Genomic DNA, 20,572 nt, shown 5'->3' with positions numbered 1-20,572 from the left:
TATATATTTGAAAAAAGTATTTTTTGCTCACCAAGGTCCCTCCCCCCCCCAAAATGAAATATCATTACAATTAAAAATAAGTGTCTTCTATTTTTATATATTTTTAAATATAATTTATTCCTGTGAATAACAGCTACATTTACTCCTGTCCCTGCAGTACTGCTGCAGACCTCCTAGGTGTTGGGGACCCCCTGTTGAATACCCCTGGAAATCTGTTTTAAAGTGAAATACTACAAGTGCAACAACAAGGAGCCTCAAGAGTGATTACTGTACTTTGTATTGATCTTAAGAAGAGGAGTGACCACAGCACAGAGTGAGACAGACAGAGAGAGCTCAGAATGCTGCAGAATTGAAACTAATGATCAAAGCGCTGTGTCTCTGACTGTAATTTTAATAGGAGTGGAAAAGAGGAAGTTTGCTCAGAAGCTGAGATGTGTACATCAAGGCCCATCAAAGCAAAACTGGAGCCTTTGATGACTTCTAAAGACTTCTCGAAACACACTGCTGAGTTTTAGACAGCAAGATTTGAGGTTTTTTTTTAGACCTGGCTTGATATAGTGCTAATAAAAATCATACGCCATCGATCTGTTCCAAATCCTAGTGAGCTGCCTACCAAGACACCATTTTATGGCACCATCGCAAAGGTAGAAAATGGCAATATGTATTAAAAGTATTATATTAAAATCTAAAGCAATACTGTCTGCATGTATGATGCATTCCCAAAATGCACTGCATTAAAAAAAGCATGTATATTCGATATTTTATTAAATACAGCATTGCTAAAAACATAGTTCTAATTCAAATAGTTTTTTCACCAAATATTAGGATCTGTCTTTGTATTATTGTGTTTGCCAAATCTACAAAGGAGCAATCTGATTTATAACAAAAATGAACTACATATACATGTCACTTGGTAAATTCATGATCCGACACTGAATGTACTGAGAAAGCTTCTTCTCTTCAACACTGTTATCGAACTAAGACACCGCAGTACTGCAATGCATTTGATGGTCAATATATATAATCTGTTTTCATGTCAGAAACTCCTAGAAGATTAAGAAGCACCTTCCGTTCCATCAATCGACTCAAGACAGAATCTGAAAATGTTCATACATACATTTAAAAAAGCCAAAAATAGTCCAGACCCTGCTTGTATAAGGTGAGGCATTTCCAATTGAAAAGTTATATTCAATGAGAAAACGTTGACAGGAATCCAATGAATCGCACAATAAGGAATGCAAATTAAGAAATCCATTCTGATATTTTGCTGATGCTTTAACAAGAAAAAAATCATGAAAGGGACAAAAATGTGCTTTCATAAGCAGTATGAAGTTGAGCGTGATTAGAAAGAGTGAAAGGAAGAGCAGGGAGATGAAAAGAGAGAAAAATAAAAGAAGCTTACTTTAGCAGGCCGAAGATGAAGGCATTGAGTCTCATACTGTGATTGGTCAGCTCACAATACTGACTGACTTTAGAAAACAGACTGTGCAAAACCCGTGTAGAGGGACCTAGGACAGAAAGGATAAGCGTAAATCATTTCCTTCATTCTCATCCATACAATAATCACCTACATCATTCCTCTCATACCGAGTTGTGTGGAGGCCTCCACCACACTCCAGGGCTGGTTTTTGCGTTGTCCGATGATCAGGTCCAGTACATACGCTTTCAGGCCATCATGCAGTATCTCACGAATGGCAGGACAGAGGTACTTTAGAATAAGGTGACCCACGTTCGGACTTACAGAGCTATTGCCCAATTTGGCCTGTAGAGGAGAGCGAAAGTGAACCAGAAGGTACTGTCAACGTATTTACTGCCTTTAGTGAGACACACAAACTCAAGTACACTGACTTTAACACTGTTATTTATTTGAAATGTAATGTTGTACCTTTACTCCTGCATCCCGACTGGTGCCAAAATGAGCCACTATCAGATCCACTGCTGTGTTTATGGCCTTCACCAAACCTAGTACATAAGGACATACAGAAAAGACAGATTAGAAAATATTCTATTGTTCAATGCATCTAATTAAATTAAACTCCAACTAATAGTACACAAACACACGCTCTGTCTTGTGCTAATGCAGTTTAGAGGGTCTGATGGGAATTGTCAATATGTGAGATGAGTGGAAAGCAAAAGGGGCCTTGTTTGATTGACATGAGGACCTAGTGGAAACAACACCAAGAGACACAGATTTCTAGTCACTAGGGCGTATGTAACATTCACTGCAGATTTATATGCTGTGTGTATGCGGTGCAATGAAACTATAATTCATTTAAGAGCTAAAGGGCTCACCGCAACGATAAGGTTCATATTAACCTCATCAAGCTTTAAAGATGAGCTTGCTGAGGTTATTATATTGCTGTATATATGACTATATGGAGACTATTGGTCAATCTGGACATTGTTTAAACTGCAAAACAAGGCAGAGAGGCAAAAGGAATTGCTTAAAATAATGGTTGACCTAGAACATTTTAATTCTGTTATCATTTATTTACCCTCATGTTGTTCTAAACCTGTATGACTTTATTTCTTCTGTGGAAGACAAAAAAAAAACTGAAACTAAGAATGTTTACACTGCTCTTGCCCATACAACAAAAGCAGGAACCAGGAACTGGCCTCCAAAGGCCAAAAAAGCTAAATAAATGTGCTGCCATAAAATTTATTTTATATGTCCTAAGCTATTCTTTGGCATCAGAAGACGTGGAATATAGCACATTAATCTAGCATAATGACGCCAATTTGTCTTATGCTTGCTGTATGGGCAAGAGTACCGCAAGCATTCAGCAAAATTGTAATTTCATGTTCCACAGAAAAAAGTCATTTGGGTTTGGAATATTTGTATTGGTAAAATTCATGTTTTCTCTATTCCTTTTACTTTCTAATTCAGCATTTCAATCTTGTCCTTATCTAAACTATTACTATGTCACTATGTGGTATCACCTTCCTGTGGCAAGACTAATTTAGTAATATGTGGTGTGAAGAACAATAATGTTGCCTAAAAGGTATGAAAGCAATGATAAAACATAAGCCATTTAAGGCTACACTATGTTACCCACAATGAACAAGAAAAATTGACCAAGGATCATTCAAAACAGCAAACCTCTGGAGAATCACCAGTTGTAAAGACAAAGAAGAAATGTTATTTATTTGTCCATTCACTCTCATAAGACATCCTGTATCCATAAGTACTCCTGTGCCTTGAACCACATTCACACAGAGGAGCAAAGCCGAAGCACCACGAAAACAATGGTTTTCTGGCAAGCTGCTTGCAGTTTTATTTTTTAACTGCTAGATGGCCAAAAGTTGCGTGATAATATTTAATGACTCAAACTCGTTTGTAAGTCACTTTCAATAAAGTGTCTGATAAATGTAAATTCAAATATAAAACTAGGACATTTCACCTCTACCAGGAGTGAGGTTAACTTAAAGGGATAGTTCACCCAAAAATGAAAATTTTATGTTTATCTGCTAACCCCCAGGGCATCCAAGATGTAGGTGACTTTGTTTCTTCAGTAGAGCACATATGATGATTTTTAACTCCAACCGTTGCAGTCTATCAGTTGTATAATGCATGGCAATGGTAACAAAATCTATGAGAGTAAAAAAAACATGCACAGACAAATCCAAATGAAACCCTGCGGCTCGTGACGACACATTGATGTCCTAAGACACGAAACGATCGGTTTGTGCGAGAAACCGAACAGTATTTATATAATATTTTACCTCTAATACAACACTATGTCCAACTTCCTTGAGCGTGCGCACGGCATCCGGTGCGTGAGGTGTGTACGCACTCTGGCGTAGTTTACGCAAGCGCCGGAAGTGATCTCTCACGCGTATACGTCACTCTTTGTTTACACAGTGCACAAACATTGTAGGTACAACGGCTAATCAAAATGGTACTTACTTGCGCTTATCTGGATTGTTCAAACCGACTTAAAACTAAAAGATGAAGTTCTCTCGCGCGAACTCATTCGGGAGTGGTGACTTTCCACGTATTCCCAACTTCTGAGCACGCTCGCCTGAAGTTATGGTTGATTGCTCTTCGGCTGGATATCAACACACCCATTAACATAAACTACGCCAGAGCGCGTACACACCTCACGCACCGGATGCCGTGCGCGCGCCCAAAGACAGTTGGACATAGTAGTGTATTAGAGGTAAAAAATGATATAAATACTGTTCGGTTTCTCGCACAAACCGATCGTTTCGTGTCTTAGGACATCAATGTGTCGTCACGAGCCGCAGGGTTTCATTTGGATTTGTCTGTGCATGTTTTTTTTACTCTCATAGATTTTGTTACCATTGCCATGCATTATACGACTGATAGACTGCAACGGTTGGAGTTAAAAATCATCATTTGTGTTCTACTGAAGAAACAAAGTCACCTACATCTTGGATGCCCTGGGGGTAAGCAGATAAACATCAAATTTTCATTTTTGGGTGAACTATCCCTTTAAGAACTAAACTTAAACACAAAAATGAACACATGGTGTGCCATTGTTAGCATAACTACACAGAAAGAAAAAAAATAATCACACACCTCTCTTCTGCAACAGGTCTACAGAAATGGATTTGTCAGTATTAGCATCAGGAGATAAGCAGAATTCCTCTGGGGGGCGCTCCGTCTGAGAGAAGTAATCAGGTAAGAAGTCACTGTAGCACTGCGGCAGTTGCCTCAATGACTGACCTATAAACAAAAACAACATCAGTCAGATGAATGCAAACATATACCAAACACAGACACTGTGCTAGACAAAACAAGCTGATGACAGACAAAAGATAAGGTCATAATCACACTTAAGTGTCTACTAACTACTTTTACTAACTACAAACAAAATGACCCCACCCCAGCCCCCTTTCCAGCTCATTCCCTTCAACCCTCTTTGAGTGTTAGAAATTGGTTCAGCACCATTCAGTCTGCCGAAGCTTAGTGGTTGATTGGTGGGAGGGAAATCAAACACATTGCGTCGCATGAAACGAGTTCCAGGTCTCTTGGTTTCCAAAGCACAAGAGAAAGAATGAGGGTCGTTTTTACCACGCTCCACACCCAGAGGGTTCTTGCGCCTGTACTCTCTCCATTTCAATGCCTGTGGGGAGAGGTGGTGCACTGGGGGGCGAAATGGATGGAAATGGGGACGGTGGCAAATGATGGATGGAATACGAAAAGAGAGAAAGAGGTATTGGTGAATGGACAGTAAGATGGATGAACGTACATATACAGTGAAAAGTAGCAAAAGGGAAAGAACGGTCAGAAGGGTAAGATAAAATTGTGGAAATGCCAAAGTGATGCAATGCAAACCATGGGCAGAAGGGGAAACAGGAGGGATAGAAAAGAGAAGTAGTTAGCAGTAGTTTAAGGATAGAAAAGCCAAGCTAAGTAAGAAAGCTAAGGCTTTGTTCAGATAGGCAGCCTATATACAATTTAGGGGTGTAACGGTACACAGTTATGACGGTTCGGTATGTACCTTTGTTTTGACGTCACGGTTCGGTATGGTTTCGGTACAGCAGGAGGAAAAAAAACTAAACAGATTGATTTTTTTTTTTTTAACATTGGTTTACTGAACAAATAGCTCTTTCTTTAAGTACATTCAATTATAATTAATATTTTCTTAGGGATAAAACTCTACCTCAGCTTCTGCTCTAAACTAGAGAGCCCTTTTACATTACTGTAAGGTTACAATTAACACCAGAGCCCAAACTTCAAAGTTCAATTACGATTTATTTTTGACTATAATAATCAACACTGAAAAAAACAATTGTATGCAAGCATGTAAATTGCACACAATACAGTTTTTAAATTAACTTCTAAATTATACAATATATAATTGAATATATAATTGAAAATATAATGAGTATAGTCTAATATTTCGAGATATGCTCTTCTCTAGACTTCATTTCTCTCGGGAAGTAACAAGGTGCGGACACTGATGACTTGCCTGGGGTAAATGAAATGCTAAGTGACATTTTGTTTACAAGTTGTTTTAATCACGTCTTTCCGCGATTGAAACACTGATTGAGCGATTGTATGAGATGTTCATTCATGTTTATTTCACGTTAAAACTAGAAGTAATGAGGAAGGGATGATCATGCTGACTAGCGCTCTGCGCTGCCGTTTAAACTGAGGCGTTTATACAGCGATCTGTCACGCCACTTCAAAGAGCACCAAAACGGCATTACTGAATGATTTGTTCGGTACACATGCATACTGAACCGAAAGACTATTTTCTGTACGAATACATGTATCGTTACACCTCTAATACGATTCTATCCAACTCAAATCAGAAGAAAAAAATGATCATTTTTACAAACTCAAGGCAAAACCATTAGTGTTTTTTTTCTTTGAAAGCAGAAAAAAAGATCATTAAGTCATTAACAAGGTCAAAAACAACACACAGTAGTGTCTAGAACTATGTCTGAATTGACTCGTTTTTGCTCCAAACCTACCATTAGGCTGTCGCTGTGTCACACATGCTGGTAAAACCTTCACTGGCTCTTCCTGTGACGCTAGAGGACTGAGCCCAGAGCTGGGAAGGGTCTGCAAATTGCCACGGTGGAAACAGTGATTTCTAGTGGGCAACGCAGGCATCAGCGGACTCTGCTTCATCAGAGGTGGTAGAGGTGGTGGAGGCGGTGTAGGAGGTAAGGGAGCGAGTTTAGGAGTCTCTGTGCGTATGGTCATTCCAGGTGGGGTATGCTGGGGCAGAAGACCTGAAGAGATGGGGCAAGAGAGGGAACGTGGCGGCTTTGGACCACCCGGGGTCGGAGTGCATGTGGAGCAGGTTCCAGAAGAGGTGGGCGCACCTTGGAGGCGAACTGGGGAGTAGCTGCCCAGTGGGGATGGCCGCACTGTTGTAGGTGAGTTGGATTTGCCGTGTGGTGGCCTACGATCTTCTTCGGAGTCATCTTCACCTCCCTCAGGCGCCGCAGCCCCTCGAGTCTGCATATGGCTGATGTATCCGTCCAGAAGAGGAAGGAGAGGCTTCGCCTGTGGTTTTCCAAACTGGTGCTGGAAAGTGAAAGGCTGAATGGGTAACGAGGTCGGACGTTGATCTTTGTTATAGCGAATTACAACTGGAGAGGAGTCTGTGGAGCTAGACAGACCACCTAGGGGGAGAAAGAAAAGAGACAGAGATGAGCAAGGAGGGCTGCAGAGAAAATAAGACAGATGAAGATTAAGAACAAAATGATGAAGTTAAAACATCAGAGTCTGTGGCAGAGTATCATTTAATGTAGTAATGCAGGCATTAACAATATCTAAAGCTGCATAAATCATTATAAATGAATACATATAATTATCACATGAAGCAAGTTATTTGATGTAAATTTAAACCAGAAAGCCTATGACAACGACACAGCAATTTAAAACAGCTAGAATAAAACCCAGCAAGAGCAACAGCAACAGCAACAACAGGCTCTTATTATGAAAGTGAAACAAAACCATACATAAAACAAAAACCAAAAACTTTTTTCAAACACATACCTTAAAACACTGCTCCAAAAAATTAATGACCAAAAGAGGTACATAAACAACCAAGATATTATGACCAAAACAGCCTGTTTATGAAGCTCCTCTGTGTACACTAGGTGTGTGTTGCATGTGCACACAGTGTGTGTGAAACGTCACTGGGCTATTGCGCAAGCTGTTTGCTCCACATGCCTGAGTACTCATATGTCAGAGCTTTTGTACACTGTAGAACCCAGTCACAGTCAGCAGGGGCAGCATAGCACAGAGAGAACTAACATGCAGTCCAGTAACACTAGTTAACCTGTCTGTTAATCAAACTCTGCCTATTTATTTTGCTTTGGCAAACCTTTATCATGCAACTCTTGCACTGCTTGTGCTACAGACATGAATGACACCTCACATAATGCAGCTGGAAGAAGATGTGTTATTGCTAATCTCATAAGATTTGAGATTACCTGGCAGAGTCCTAGTGCTGGGCGATATACCGGTTCAAACGGTAATGCGGTTTGAATTATGCACACGGTACAAATTTTAAAAAAAATTGTTAACTGCATAAACTTAGTTCCGACTAATGGTTGGAGAACTTTTAGAACTATTAATAACAAACAACTTTAACTGGGCAAATAAACCAACTGTAAACCGCCGTTAAACAGAAGCCAGAGACACTGAAGATGAAAAAAGAGGAGAAAATACTATAGCAGGCAGAACAAACTCACTTTACCATGCGTGAAATATCGGAAGAAAATCCTAAATACTGAATTGAAGGTTTATATGAATGTATCTCTGAGGGGAACCAACTGACTGTTCTCAGAAAAGTTCAGATGCTATTTTCTTTCCATCTTACCTCCATATAAAGCATATTAATGTAGTATTTAAAAGTGCAGCTGTTTTGTTTACAGCGGTAACCAAGGAAACGCTGTATCCTGCTGTTCCATAAGCGCCACCTGCTGTAAGAGAGTGAATCTGAGCTCTCATTCGGCCCGTTTGCTGTTTCATGCAGATGATTTATGTAGCGTAATTTCACAACATTCAGTCAGATCGTTCTTTTGTTTGCTTCAAATTTTGAAATGACACAAATCTAATTTACATCAAAAACTGATCAAGCTACATGTAGCATCTTTGTTTGGATCGTGATTAAAATGCAACTGTTGTGCAACTGTTTCATGCATTCTGATTCACATAAAGGAACAGTCAGGGAAAAAAAATTTGATAAATCGTGAAACAGTCAGAATCCTTAAAAAAAAAAACTGATATGGATTTTTGGTCAAACCGCCCAACACTATGGCAGACTATAAAAAGCCATATACATAAATAAAATAATATTTTACCCAACAATTTCGGTTATATTTAATTACCATCATGTTGTTTCAAAACCACATTACATTTATTCCTCCACAGAACATGAAAGGAAAATTTTTTTTTTCTATTCCATCCATGGAAGAATGTCATAGGGATATGAAATGACATGGGTGAGTAAAGGATGATTGAATTTATTTTTGGGTCCAAAGCATACAGTATTTTTTTCTTTTGACTTGGGCCAAAATAAGGAACAACCCAGAACATACTAGCAACACTCTAGCAACCACACTACTATAAAACCAACAAATCATGTTAAAGGGATAGATCACCCAAAAATGAAAATTCTGCCATTTTGGAGAGTATCAACCCTCTACATTGCGAGTAAATCACTCGCATATGCGACTAAATCTTCACTCTGGCGACTAAATGATGTCTAATATTAGCCAATGGCTAATAAATTCTCAGATTTTACTCGCCAGTGTGTGAGTTGGAGGCTAAGTATAAGTTTAGCTCAGATATAAGAGATCTCTCAGAATTCATCAAATATATCTTCATTTGTGTTCCCGAAGATGAACGGAGGTCTTACGGGTTTAGAACGACATGAGGGTGAGTAATTAATGACAGAATTTTCATTTTTGGGTGAACTATCCCTTTAAGGGCAATCACTGAGAATTTTTAATAGTCACTACTAGCTGGCGAGTAAACAAAAAAATTTACTAGCCAATGGCGATTCAATTGCCAAGGTGTTCGTAGAGGGCTGAGTATCCACTGAACGTAAACAGCGTATGATGCGTTTTCTACATTGTTTACGCTTTGATTTGAACGAAAACAACTGTCTATGGGAGGGTCAGAGAGCTCTCAGAATTCATCAAAAATATCTTCATTTGTGTTCCCGAAGATGAACGGAGGTCTTACGGGTTTAGAACGACATGAGGGTGAGTAATTAATGACAGAATTTTCATTTTTGGGTGAACTATCCCTTTAAGGGCAATCACTGAGAATTTTTAATAGTCACTACTAGAGCTGCACAATTAATCGTTAAAAGATCGCGATCTCGATTCAGACAACCACACGATCTCATTTCTAAATGACGATTCTCCCGTGTCTATTAAACCTTTGACAAAATCTTACCGGATCATTCAAATCTGCGTTCACACTGCCGCTGACACACAGAGAGCAGTTACCATGTTTGGTTAAGAAACAGCTTCACAAACAGTCTTTTCAAACTACTACACAGTATTATCACAGAAATAAATTACAGTTTAAAATATATTCAAATAGAAAGCTGTTATTTTAAATAGTAAAAATATTTCACAGTATTACTGCTTTTGCTGTATTTTGTATCAAATAAATGCAGGCTTGGTGAGCAGAAGAGAATTCTTTAAAAAACAAAAAATGTTACTGTTCAAAATCTTTTGACTGATAGTGTATATTAAAATGGTTAATACTTCATTTAAATTAAATAAACACTTTTAAATAGACTGCAGCAATCATATTTTGCCACACATTATTTTGTTTAGTTCAGAATCGTGGGAGAATCGTGATCTCTATTTGAGACAAAAAAAAAACGTGATTCTCAATTTATCCAGAATCGTGCAGCTCTAGTCCTGTGTTTTTTTTTAGTTTTTTGTACTTGAGTGCAATAAATTTTGGTTGAAAAAATGAGAATCGTGTAAGAGAATCGTGATCTCAATTCCCATGGAGAAAAATCGTGATTCACATTTCAGCAAGAATCGTGCAGCCCTAGTCACTACCCATCCAATACATAGAGTTCCAAAATCCAACCAGGCTGCACAATACCATTATTCAAACACAAAATAAGACAATCCACAAAATAAACCAGCTTTTACAAATAACACAGTTCAACTATCCTTTTTTTAGAAGATTTTGGAAAAAAAACTTCCCCTTACCTTCTGCTTTAGTTCGAGTCTGTTTTCCCGCTCCCCCCGGTGATTCTCGCAGTGGTGTACTCCGCGGTCTATGCGGGGAGGACAAATCACAGCTTCCTTGACTATGGCATCGAGTGAGCGGTGGCAAACTGTGGCTTTGACCCTGTGGAAGGTCTTCCAGGATGGACGAGAACTCTCCAGATGAGTGAGAGTGCATGGACGTGGCCTCCATCCCACCCTTCTGCGATGGTGACCCTCCAGTTCTCCTCTTATTTCTTGCAATTTCCGCAAAAGAAGTGACACGGGGTGGAGGTGGCGGGCTCGGGGCTGCACCCTCACTGAGCCGAACAGGGCAGCTGAGCATGCGCTCCAAGGATCCAAGGCGAGGAGATGGAGACTTGTCCAAGTTCCGATCGTAGCTACGAGAACGAGGTCGACCGCTCCCAGAAGCACCAACTGAATTGCAGGCTGTCGATGGTGGGGAGATGTTGATATACACCTGCCCCTCAATTACATTCTCACGGGTTGAGTCAATCTCACTTGGATCCTTTTCTTCATTCTGGCAAAAGAAAAAGAATGTAAAGGATGTAGAAGTATAGACTGATTACATGTAATCTGGATTACGTAATCATATTCTGAAAAATATTTAATTTTAGTAAGTGTTTTATTTTGATTGAAGTTATTTTAAAATGATTTATTATAATTTTTAATTTTTAAAGGGACGTAAAGGGATAGTTCACCCAAAAATGAAAATTCTGTCATTAATTACTCACCCTCATGTCGTTCTAAACCCGTAAGACCTTCGTTCATCTTCGGAACACAAATTAAGATATTTTTGATGAATTCTGAGAGCTCTCTGACCCTCCCATAGACAGCAATGCAATTACCATGATTAAGGTACAGAAACGTAACAATTCGTCTCCTCCTTATCCGCGTGACGCAATTGACACATAATAGCATACGCTGTTTGCGTTCAGTGGATACTCTCCAAAATGGCACCAGGGTGACGCGGAGGAGACGAATTGTTGAATAAAGTCGTTATTTTTGTTTTCTTTGCGTACAAAAAGTATTCTCTTAGCTACGTAAAATTACGGTTGAACCCCTGATGTCACGTGGATTATTTTACCGATCTCCTTGCTACGTTTCTGGACCTTGATCGAGGTAATTACATTGCTGTCTATGGGAGGGTCAAAGAGCTCTCAGAATTCATCAAAAATATCTTAATTTGTGTTCCGAAGATGAACGAAGGTCTTACGGGTTTAGAACGACATGAGGGTGAGTAATTAATGACAGAATTTTAATTTTGGGGTGAACTAACCCTTTAATTATTTGCTTTTCATTAAAATCACAAACCCCCTGCAGTTCCTTCACAAACCCCAGTTTGGGAAACCTTGACATAATGTAATGTTTAATTCCCTTTATGTTGTTAATAACAACAAATGGAATATATTTTCTTTGCATTTTAATATCAGTATGGTACAATATTATCCTATTTAAATCAATGTGATAAACGAGTTACGTAATCAAAAAGTACTCTGATTATATTACCTAGAATGAGTAATGTAATGGATTACGTTACTAAGTACAATTTGTGTCATGTAATTTGGAATCAGTAACGGACTACAATTTGTAAGTAATCTACCCAGCTCTGAGAATGAGTGATGGTACAAAATGCTAAATACAAGCTAACACCACATGAAGCAAATAATATAGCACCTCTGCATCTTCCTCTTCTTCATCTTCTATCATTTGTTGGAATAGGTAGTACTCTGTTGGCTGAGTGGGACTTCCTTTGCTGTGCTCATCTGAGCAGCTTGTGACCGATGATCCCGCTGGACTGGGAGAGGACTGGGAAGAAAGGTCACACGTCACAAGCTTGTAGTAATTCTGCGTTGCTACAATCAAGCGAGCTTGGCTTTGAAGACACGAGGTGAGCTCATTGGCAGAGGCTTCAGCAGAGGACAGCGCCTCGCTTCCGAGAAGGTTGTGGTACGAGTTACAGTTGGCATCTAGTTCCATAGTGGCACCTTGAGGCTGAGATACAGAAGAAGTATTTGCATGTTCTTGAGTGGCCAAAGGATGCTGATGGGGTTCGATCGGGGAGGTGTGTAAGTCCAGGTAGAAAGCGCCACGTCCACTGCTACATTCTGTTCCACACATCCCAACGAGCTCAGACACAGAAGAGGCACAGGATTGCTCGGCGGAACTGTTGATATTGAGCGACTGTTTGGCCGGGACAACATTGTTCATCTTGTTGTAAATCGTGCTGAAGTTAACCAGCACTCCATCGGAGCTATTGCAGGAGGAATCACTGCCGTAGCCCTGGTGACACTCAGAAAACGATTCGTGAAAAGGTTCAGGGTATGGCTGAGAAAGGCCGCAACAGGAGCAATGTGGTGCTGCGAGACTGGAACACTCTGAGCTTCCTCTGCCGCCCTGCATGGAATGGTCTTCATAATCATCATCCTCACCCCATTCTTGCTCACCACAGTCCATTGAAAGGGTGGAAGCACTGCTTCCGTGGCGACGCTGGCTATCTAATCTCAGCAAGTTCAGGCCTTCCATGTGAGTAGATAAAACGAAAGTCCCACCTATTGTGTGGTCTCTGCTCTCTGCTTCCCCACAAGGCCCATTAGTGGAACTCCACTGTTTTTCTGTAGACCCATGCAATAGAAAAGGTTCAGCGGTAAACCCAAGGTCATGCAGGTGGAACGGCGGCAAGTCTTCATTTGCAAGTGCTGCATTTGAGATGTCATGCGAATTTCCATGCAGGTGAAAGGAGGAGTCTTCCAAATATCCATTCAGATTGTCTTCATCCTCGTCGTCATCTTCATCTTCAGTGTTGAGCAGAAAGGGGTTACGCCTCGAGTTCGGACGTTCACGTGTCTTCATCTGCAGGCCTTGAGCCTGATCTTCAGAATTGCTCGAGGTGAAAGAGGAAGTGTCGCTTGCCATACTCCCTTCTCTCCCTCCTCTTCCATGTGTCTCTCCTCCCCTCATCCCTCCATCCCCAAAAGTGTCACTAGAGCTAAGGCTGCTACTCGACGTTTGTATGAGGCTGCTGTACACCAAAGCTTCCCGCTGAAGAATGTTTCTCTCAGGTAGGGAGGTGGTCCGGCTCAATCCCAAATTCTCTGGGCAGCTAAAGGGGTTACTGTTCCTTTTCAATGGACTACCACAGCACTGTCTTGAGCTCGAAACCTGGCAGTGAACCAGCGGAATGTGGTGGACAATAAGAGTCTCCCCGGCTAGCTTAGGTGGACTGTCCATCTTCTCCTAGTGTGGGTGAGGATGAAGAATATTTGGATATTTGCAGAACGTAGTTTTCCGAGGACTTTAGTTCACACGTCCAATGCCAATACGGGGTTTTGGAAAGTGAGGAACATTAAAGAAAAGGTTAAAGAGGATCTCCTGGTGGAAGGTCAACATCTGGAAAAAAGACAGAAGACAGGATTCAGTTTTAAATTATCTTCACGTATCATGTAAGACATTAAGTTATCCAGTGTTCATAAGAGGAAAGAGCTTATTAGTTAGGTGTCTCATTGTGTAATCATATCATTTTCACCAAAGACTGTTGCATAAAAACATGATCAATGGGGACAAATCCGGAGTACCAAAAACAGACACACAAAAAAAAACAACAATTAATAATTAAGTAAATCCAGTTCACATGCTCCTTAATCTGCTCAGTCTACAGATGACTCAACATCTGGAAAAAAGACAGAAGACAGGATTCAGTTTTAAATTATCTTCACGTATCATGTAAGACATTAAGTTATCCAGTGTTCATAAGAGGAAAGAGCTTATTAGTTAGGTGTCTCATTGTGTAATCATATCATTTTCACCAAAGACTGTTGCATAACAAAAACATGATCAATGGGGACAAATCCGGAGTACCAAAAACAGACACAAAAAAAAACAACAATTAATAATTAAGTAAATCCAGTTCACATGCTTCTTAATCTGCTCAGTCTACAGATGACAATGGAATCAGAATGTAGACAAGCTTTGAATAAACTGGTACACGGGTAAATACATGATTTAATTGATATTATTTAATATTAAGGAAATGCATTTAAACCAACACAAATATTCTTAAACTTACAGGAGTCCATGAAGAAAACTAAGAGTATATTACTAGAGCTGACTAATGATTACATATATACTCACTGGCCTAGTGATTAATTAACCAGTATCTTGAAAGCATGTTTTTTAATCATTTATATTAATATTTTATATCGACCAAACACAGGCACTGTCAAGAGCATATACCTAAAACTACAAGAAAAGGAAAATGAATGGTGTGGGTGGCATTAGGATGTTTGCTAACAGTATACCGCTGCAATGGTATTTCATAACTTCTTAAAGTAAAGGTAACTTCTTTTCACTCCTAAACGAGGAGCAAAAAAAAAATTGTATATTGGGGCCTTTACTGTAAAACTAAGGTGATCATTTAGAGATAACCACAGATTTCAATGGAGATGGTGACTTTCAGTTCTAACAGTGATAATTTTTTATATTTTTGCAACCTTTAGTTATGTGGACAAGAAATAGGACCGGAAATGATAGTGAACTTCAGGAAATGATGCAAGATGAACTCCATGTCACCTGCACAAGCACTGTGGCACGTATGTGCTAACCACTAGGCCACAGCTCTTATTTTGGTCAAAGTGATACTCAGTATATTTTTCCTGGTGTACCAATGGGTGTCGACTTCACAAGAGAGAGGAAGGGAGGGGTGAGTGATGGACGTTGACCTTATTTTAGATGGGCGGAAATCTTGAAGGAGGAAATGGCTGTGGGTCAGCGACCTGTTGTTGGGGCTCTGAGTGGGCAGACAGCTACAGCAAAAAGTAATAGGACGTGCAAAGCCTGACAATGACCTAAAACCGTCTCTGTGAGGTAGTGGAGCACATTACATCATCTGAAAGTCTCTGTATGTGTGTGTGTCAGAGTGTTGGTGATAGTTGTCCCATTGTAGGTCATAGTCAAGACAAAATCATTGGGATAATCCAGAATAGTGCAATTAAAAACTAGTTATAGTTTCTAATTGCCTAAATATGGACTTTATAAAATTAGGTTATTAGCATTTATTTTACATGTGGTTAAGGCCTCAACATTAAGAACGGCCCAGGGCCAATACAGAGTGTTACTGGCAGGCTGACAGAAGTCTTGGGCCTATTGGGCCAGTGTTATCACCATATTTTACATTTGTTGATCATGCACGTTTTTATGCCTAAAAAAATCTTACACTCAATCTACTTTACTTCATGTTCTACCAAACTAACCAGTATGAACCAAACCAAACTATACAGTAATGAAATTATTTTTCCTGAGGTTGTTCTTGTAAGTACATTTAATATATTGCCAATAATTGATTATGTAAACAATATGGAAATTCTGTGCATTTTACCTTAACAGATAGGAGCCATATAACAGCAAGAGATCCTCTGCAAACATCACCTGTCAGTGAGAACCCTTCACGGCTGTCTGGCCAGATTAAACTCCATTACGTAACACTCATGTGTTCCTGCCGGTCTGTGTGTGTTTAAGAAAATATATTCTGAACCACATTACTTTAAAATATTTTATTTTCAAATTGGTTGTCATCCAGTCTGCAAAATTATTTTCAGAAGGACATTTGGAATGCTACACTCTAAAAAAAAATGCTGGGTTGTTTCAAAAAAAAAATACACTGTTTAAACTTGGCATGAAATGAAAATTCACTCTATTTACTAAATGCATGTCATTTATTTTATTGTGCACGATTAATTCAAGTATACATTTCTTTTTTTATCCTATCAACCTCGATCTTCCAATAAAATTGCATACTTTTGATTGGTAATGTAAGATGGACTTCTTAATTTATGTAGTCTGCTTATTGACAGAAAACTCACATTCAACCAGTCTGACACCATCCAATCAACAACTGATGCATAGAACCAAGTACCACTCTACATTTTTTCTTTAATAATCAATTTTACTCGGATGTACGTCAAAATATGAAAGAAAAGAACTACCGCTACTTCTGTTCCATCAAGCCTTTAAGAAGATTCACAAAGAAAAAGATCCATTTTCTCCAGGTCCCGAAAAACTGCACTGATGAAAACACTGTTCCTCACAGGATGCTGATGAGTTCCAATTTCAACATGACATTGCTGGAGAAACACTGAAATGTATCTAAGACCTTAAATTAGTTCACACAGTCTGAAGCATCTATTTCCAGTAATTCATGAGTCAGTTTAGCCTGACTTCATCTGATCAGTCACACACTACTGAGACATACTGAAGGGGACCAACTAGTGATAGAACGTTAGACTGACCAGGGCAACTATTGGCTGAAATTATTAGCACCAGTCAAGCTACTGTAAATCACAACATCCTCATCTATTGATGTAGTAAATAAAATGAAAAGGGACAGAGAGGCTGGTTAAGGGGGCAGAAAATGCTCTCTCTCTCCCTCTTTCATGTGTTACATAGCTACAGGCCATGACAGCCACTACATTCCACAGACTGGGCATTTAGCTACAAGATCAGATGGACAGCTGCAGACAGAGGCAACAAGACGGCCTGCCTCTCACACATGCACAAACACAGAGAGGTTTGGGTAAAAAGCATTCAAACAGACTTTGCTTGTGCTATTTATTAAGCAACTGAGTAGTAAATTTGGAATAGAATTCAGAATGGTTTTCTAGTATCATATATTAGATGACTAAAGGCTATTATGCAAATTTATATACTAAATTATTGACCCACACATACACAAAATCGAACTTATACAAAACCAGATAATAAGTAATAAACCAGTGTGGGCAAAAAAAAAAATTTTTATTTTTCATGCTCGCCTTTCTTACTCTGTCAGGAATCAGGATGAAAGTAAACATCAAGCTACTGTTCAGCAAAAACATGAAAAAGCCAACCACAGACTACATACATACACAATCATAGCCATTCTACAATTACCAAATGACAACAATACCCAACACACCTTCAATTATTACATGTAACTATGATTTCAATAAAATAAACTACTGTTTGTTATGAAAAATTGTATGCTAAACAAAATTGATATAGTTTCTACAGTCAGTTTTACTATATTGCACTATCGTGGTCAATTTTAGCCGCTCACAATTAATAATAAGCTTCGAATTGAAATGACAACATCTCACAGTCATCTCTTGAACACAAGCTGCTTTTGTTAAATGGAATCAGACTAGAAAGTTCTCTCAGAGACGGAAAGAAACAGATTTCAGCCCGCGTCAGTTATTCAACACAAAATAAAATGTTATATTCAGTGGGATTTCTCTACATTGAAATGATCAAATGACCACTACGGGTCCAGAGGGTAACATTCTGCTATGGTCATAATTACACACGGTCAAGAGCATCCAAAATGTTACAAGCTCACTGTTTGTTTACCGGAGTGTGCATTCTAACAATATTCATAGAGGAAAGTAGCGGACAATGCTGATAGTCACTGGCACTTCTGAAGCATGTCTTCCGTTTCGTCTGTGTTACAACATTTGTCTCATCCGGTAATAAAAATATGATAATATTTATCTCAAATTTAAGTGGATTTGGTAAAACAGGATAACGTGGTGGTGGTGCATTTTTTTTTTTTATTATTATTATTAAAGATAAACCTCGGACCTGCTTACCCTGTTGAAAAAAACAGCATATGCTGGTTAGGTATGTTTTGATGCTGGGATGCTGGTTTAAGCTGGTCCTTTGCTGGTTTATGCTGGTCCTTTGGCTGGTTTATGCTGGTCCTTTGGCTGGTTTAAGCTGGTCCTTTGGCTGGTTTAAGCTGGTCCTTTGCTGGTTTATGCTGGTCCTTTGGCTGGTTTATGCTGGTCCTTTGCCAGCACATGACCAGCATAAACCAGCAAAGGACCAGCTTAAACCAGCAAAGGACCAGTTTAAACCAGCAAAGGACCAGCTTAAACCAGCAAAGGACCAGTTTAAACCAGCAAAGGACCAGCTTAAACCAGCATCCCAGCGTCAAAACATACCTAACCAGCATATGCTGTTTTTTTCAACAGGTCAGTTAACCATATATAAAATAAACAAAAAGAAATAGATTGTACAAATCTCCAATAATAACCTTTATAGTAATTGACACCTAATAAAGCTTCTAAAATTAAAAGCTTAATGTATTTTAATCTATTCTACGAAACTACAATGACTTGCATAGCATTTTCATTTAAAAATCATACTAGGGAACAGAAAAGTAAGCCATATTGTAGAATCGCTGTCAGCAACTCAAACACACATACGTGTACATTAACAAGCCTTTAAGCGGCTTATTTTGGAGTTCGTCGTTATTTTTTCTCCAATAATTTTTAGCGTTCATATGATCATCTATAAGGCCCGATGTTTTCAGGTGCAGTGACTGGTGTTTATTCGTTGTGATCGATGCGCAAACACAGGCCTCACTCGCCCACAGCGGCTCACGGTAACATATCCGACATAACAGCAGCACTCCCTGTATCTGTGGGCCTATTTAGTGATTTTACCACGTGTGTATTCTTTTCTATTTTACATGCAATGCGCCATCGTAATGAAAGCAAGTCGAAACATACATAAGTAATGCCAAATCAGCATCAAAACAAAAAAACCTAACGTTACAGCCCGTCCATGACCGCTTACACGAATGTGCCTCTTTTGGGCCATGCATTCTGGATGATTTAATTATTCTAAAACCACCTTTAAGACCTTAAAAACCACTATGCAGATATTTAATGTTAACATGCGAGCGTAAAAACGGGCGTGTTTTATGAGCGAAGGTAACGGTGAATGCGCACACGTCTACAGCGTCTGTATTTTACCATTTTAAAATAACAATACGCATAAAAGTCGAGTTAGTTCATTCTTAACAATCAACAAAATCGCAGTTAAATCTGAATCGGCAGCAGTGATGTAATATTTGCCAGCGGGCAGTCCCGTTAGCTTCCTCCACACAGTGTTTGCCAAATTCCCATTCAATTCTAAAAGCAAAGACTTAGCTATACTCACGTTGACGATCAATGTCATCTCAGTGATTCCTAGATATCACGATGTCAAATCACGCTGAACGATCGCCACGTTTGGGTTGATTTTGTGCTGGAGATATTGAGCGCAACAGAGGCGCAGGGCTGGAGCGAGCGGCGCTACGTCAGAATGAAGCGCACCCTCCCTCACTGTGCGTCCTCTTACAATGCTGACTTTTGGGCATCTTTACGGTGATACACGGTCACAAATCACGTCTTTTGGGTCCAGATGAGCGGTTTTGCATACTGTGGTTTGACAGCGTAAGGGTGGGAGGGGTGACGGACTGCTGGTAACCCTGAAGGCAGCTCTTTGTTCTGCCTGCTCTCTAGTCATTACAGATGCATTTCTCATTGTTTAGTCGAAGAATGCCTGCCTTTACTCTCAGACTCTGAGTTAAATAGCTGGCCTGTCTCATGAATGGTCTAAGGGCCCATCTGTCTGGGGGGCCCACCTAATTTTAGCTGGATACCATAGGGAAAACCGCGATTACAGTTGTTCTTGAGCACGCAATTTCAATGTGATTGCAAACATTTAAAAATGGCTTTTGCTTGCTAAATTGACAAATGTTGCTAGGTTGTTTTTTAGTGGATGCAAATCAGTAACCACAGATGTACAGTTTCTGTCAGTAAATATATTTGTTCAATATCTAAATCTAAATATTTAGTAAAAAAAATATTTGTAATATATTTATATAAATATATTTAAATTAAATATGTATGTGTATATATTTGTTCAAATATCTGCATTTTTATATAATTTAAAATTAAATGAACTATTTTGCTGATTTAAAGGTGACATGAAAATCTGACTTTTCCAGGTTTTAAGTGCTATAATCAGGTCTCCGGTGCATCTACCAACCAAGGAAACGTGAAAAAGATTAACCCAG

The 20,572-nt window shown here is 39.3% G+C and overlaps 1 protein-coding gene across 2 annotated transcripts in view; it reads right to left on the bottom strand.

The window, feature by feature from the left end:
* The window catches only part of LOC107752133 (iporin-like), a 26,967-nt gene extending 7,026 nt beyond the window's left edge, over nucleotides 1-19,941 (bottom strand). Inside the window, exons 1-9 of one of the 2 annotated variants that reach the window (XM_016568009.1) lie at nucleotides 19,672-19,941; nucleotides 12,373-14,085; nucleotides 10,678-11,215; nucleotides 6,448-7,107; nucleotides 4,913-5,110; nucleotides 4,544-4,690; nucleotides 1,886-1,962; nucleotides 1,588-1,762; nucleotides 1,403-1,508 (exon numbers count right to left, since the gene is read on the bottom strand). In XM_016568009.1, the coding sequence (XP_016423495.1) occupies nucleotides 1,403-1,508; nucleotides 1,588-1,762; nucleotides 1,886-1,962; nucleotides 4,544-4,690; nucleotides 4,913-5,110; nucleotides 6,448-7,107; nucleotides 10,678-11,215; nucleotides 12,373-13,926 (3,455 nt within the window). In that variant the 5' untranslated portion in view covers nucleotides 13,927-14,085; nucleotides 19,672-19,941. The remainder of the gene's footprint in view (nucleotides 1-1,402; nucleotides 1,509-1,587; nucleotides 1,763-1,885; nucleotides 1,963-4,543; nucleotides 4,691-4,912; nucleotides 5,111-6,447; nucleotides 7,108-10,677; nucleotides 11,216-12,372; nucleotides 14,086-19,671) is intronic. The other variant, XM_016568010.1, reaches the window with a different exon arrangement.
* Between the last annotated feature and the right edge of the window lie 631 nt (nucleotides 19,942-20,572).

Source organism: Sinocyclocheilus rhinocerous, unplaced genomic scaffold (genome assembly GCF_001515625.1).
Source record: "Sinocyclocheilus rhinocerous isolate Xijiao unplaced genomic scaffold, SAMN03320098_v1.1 scaffold1312, whole genome shotgun sequence".
NCBI lineage: Eukaryota > Metazoa > Chordata > Actinopteri > Cypriniformes > Cyprinidae > Sinocyclocheilus > Sinocyclocheilus rhinocerous.
This window is presented reverse-complemented; position numbering and strand designations above follow the sequence as displayed.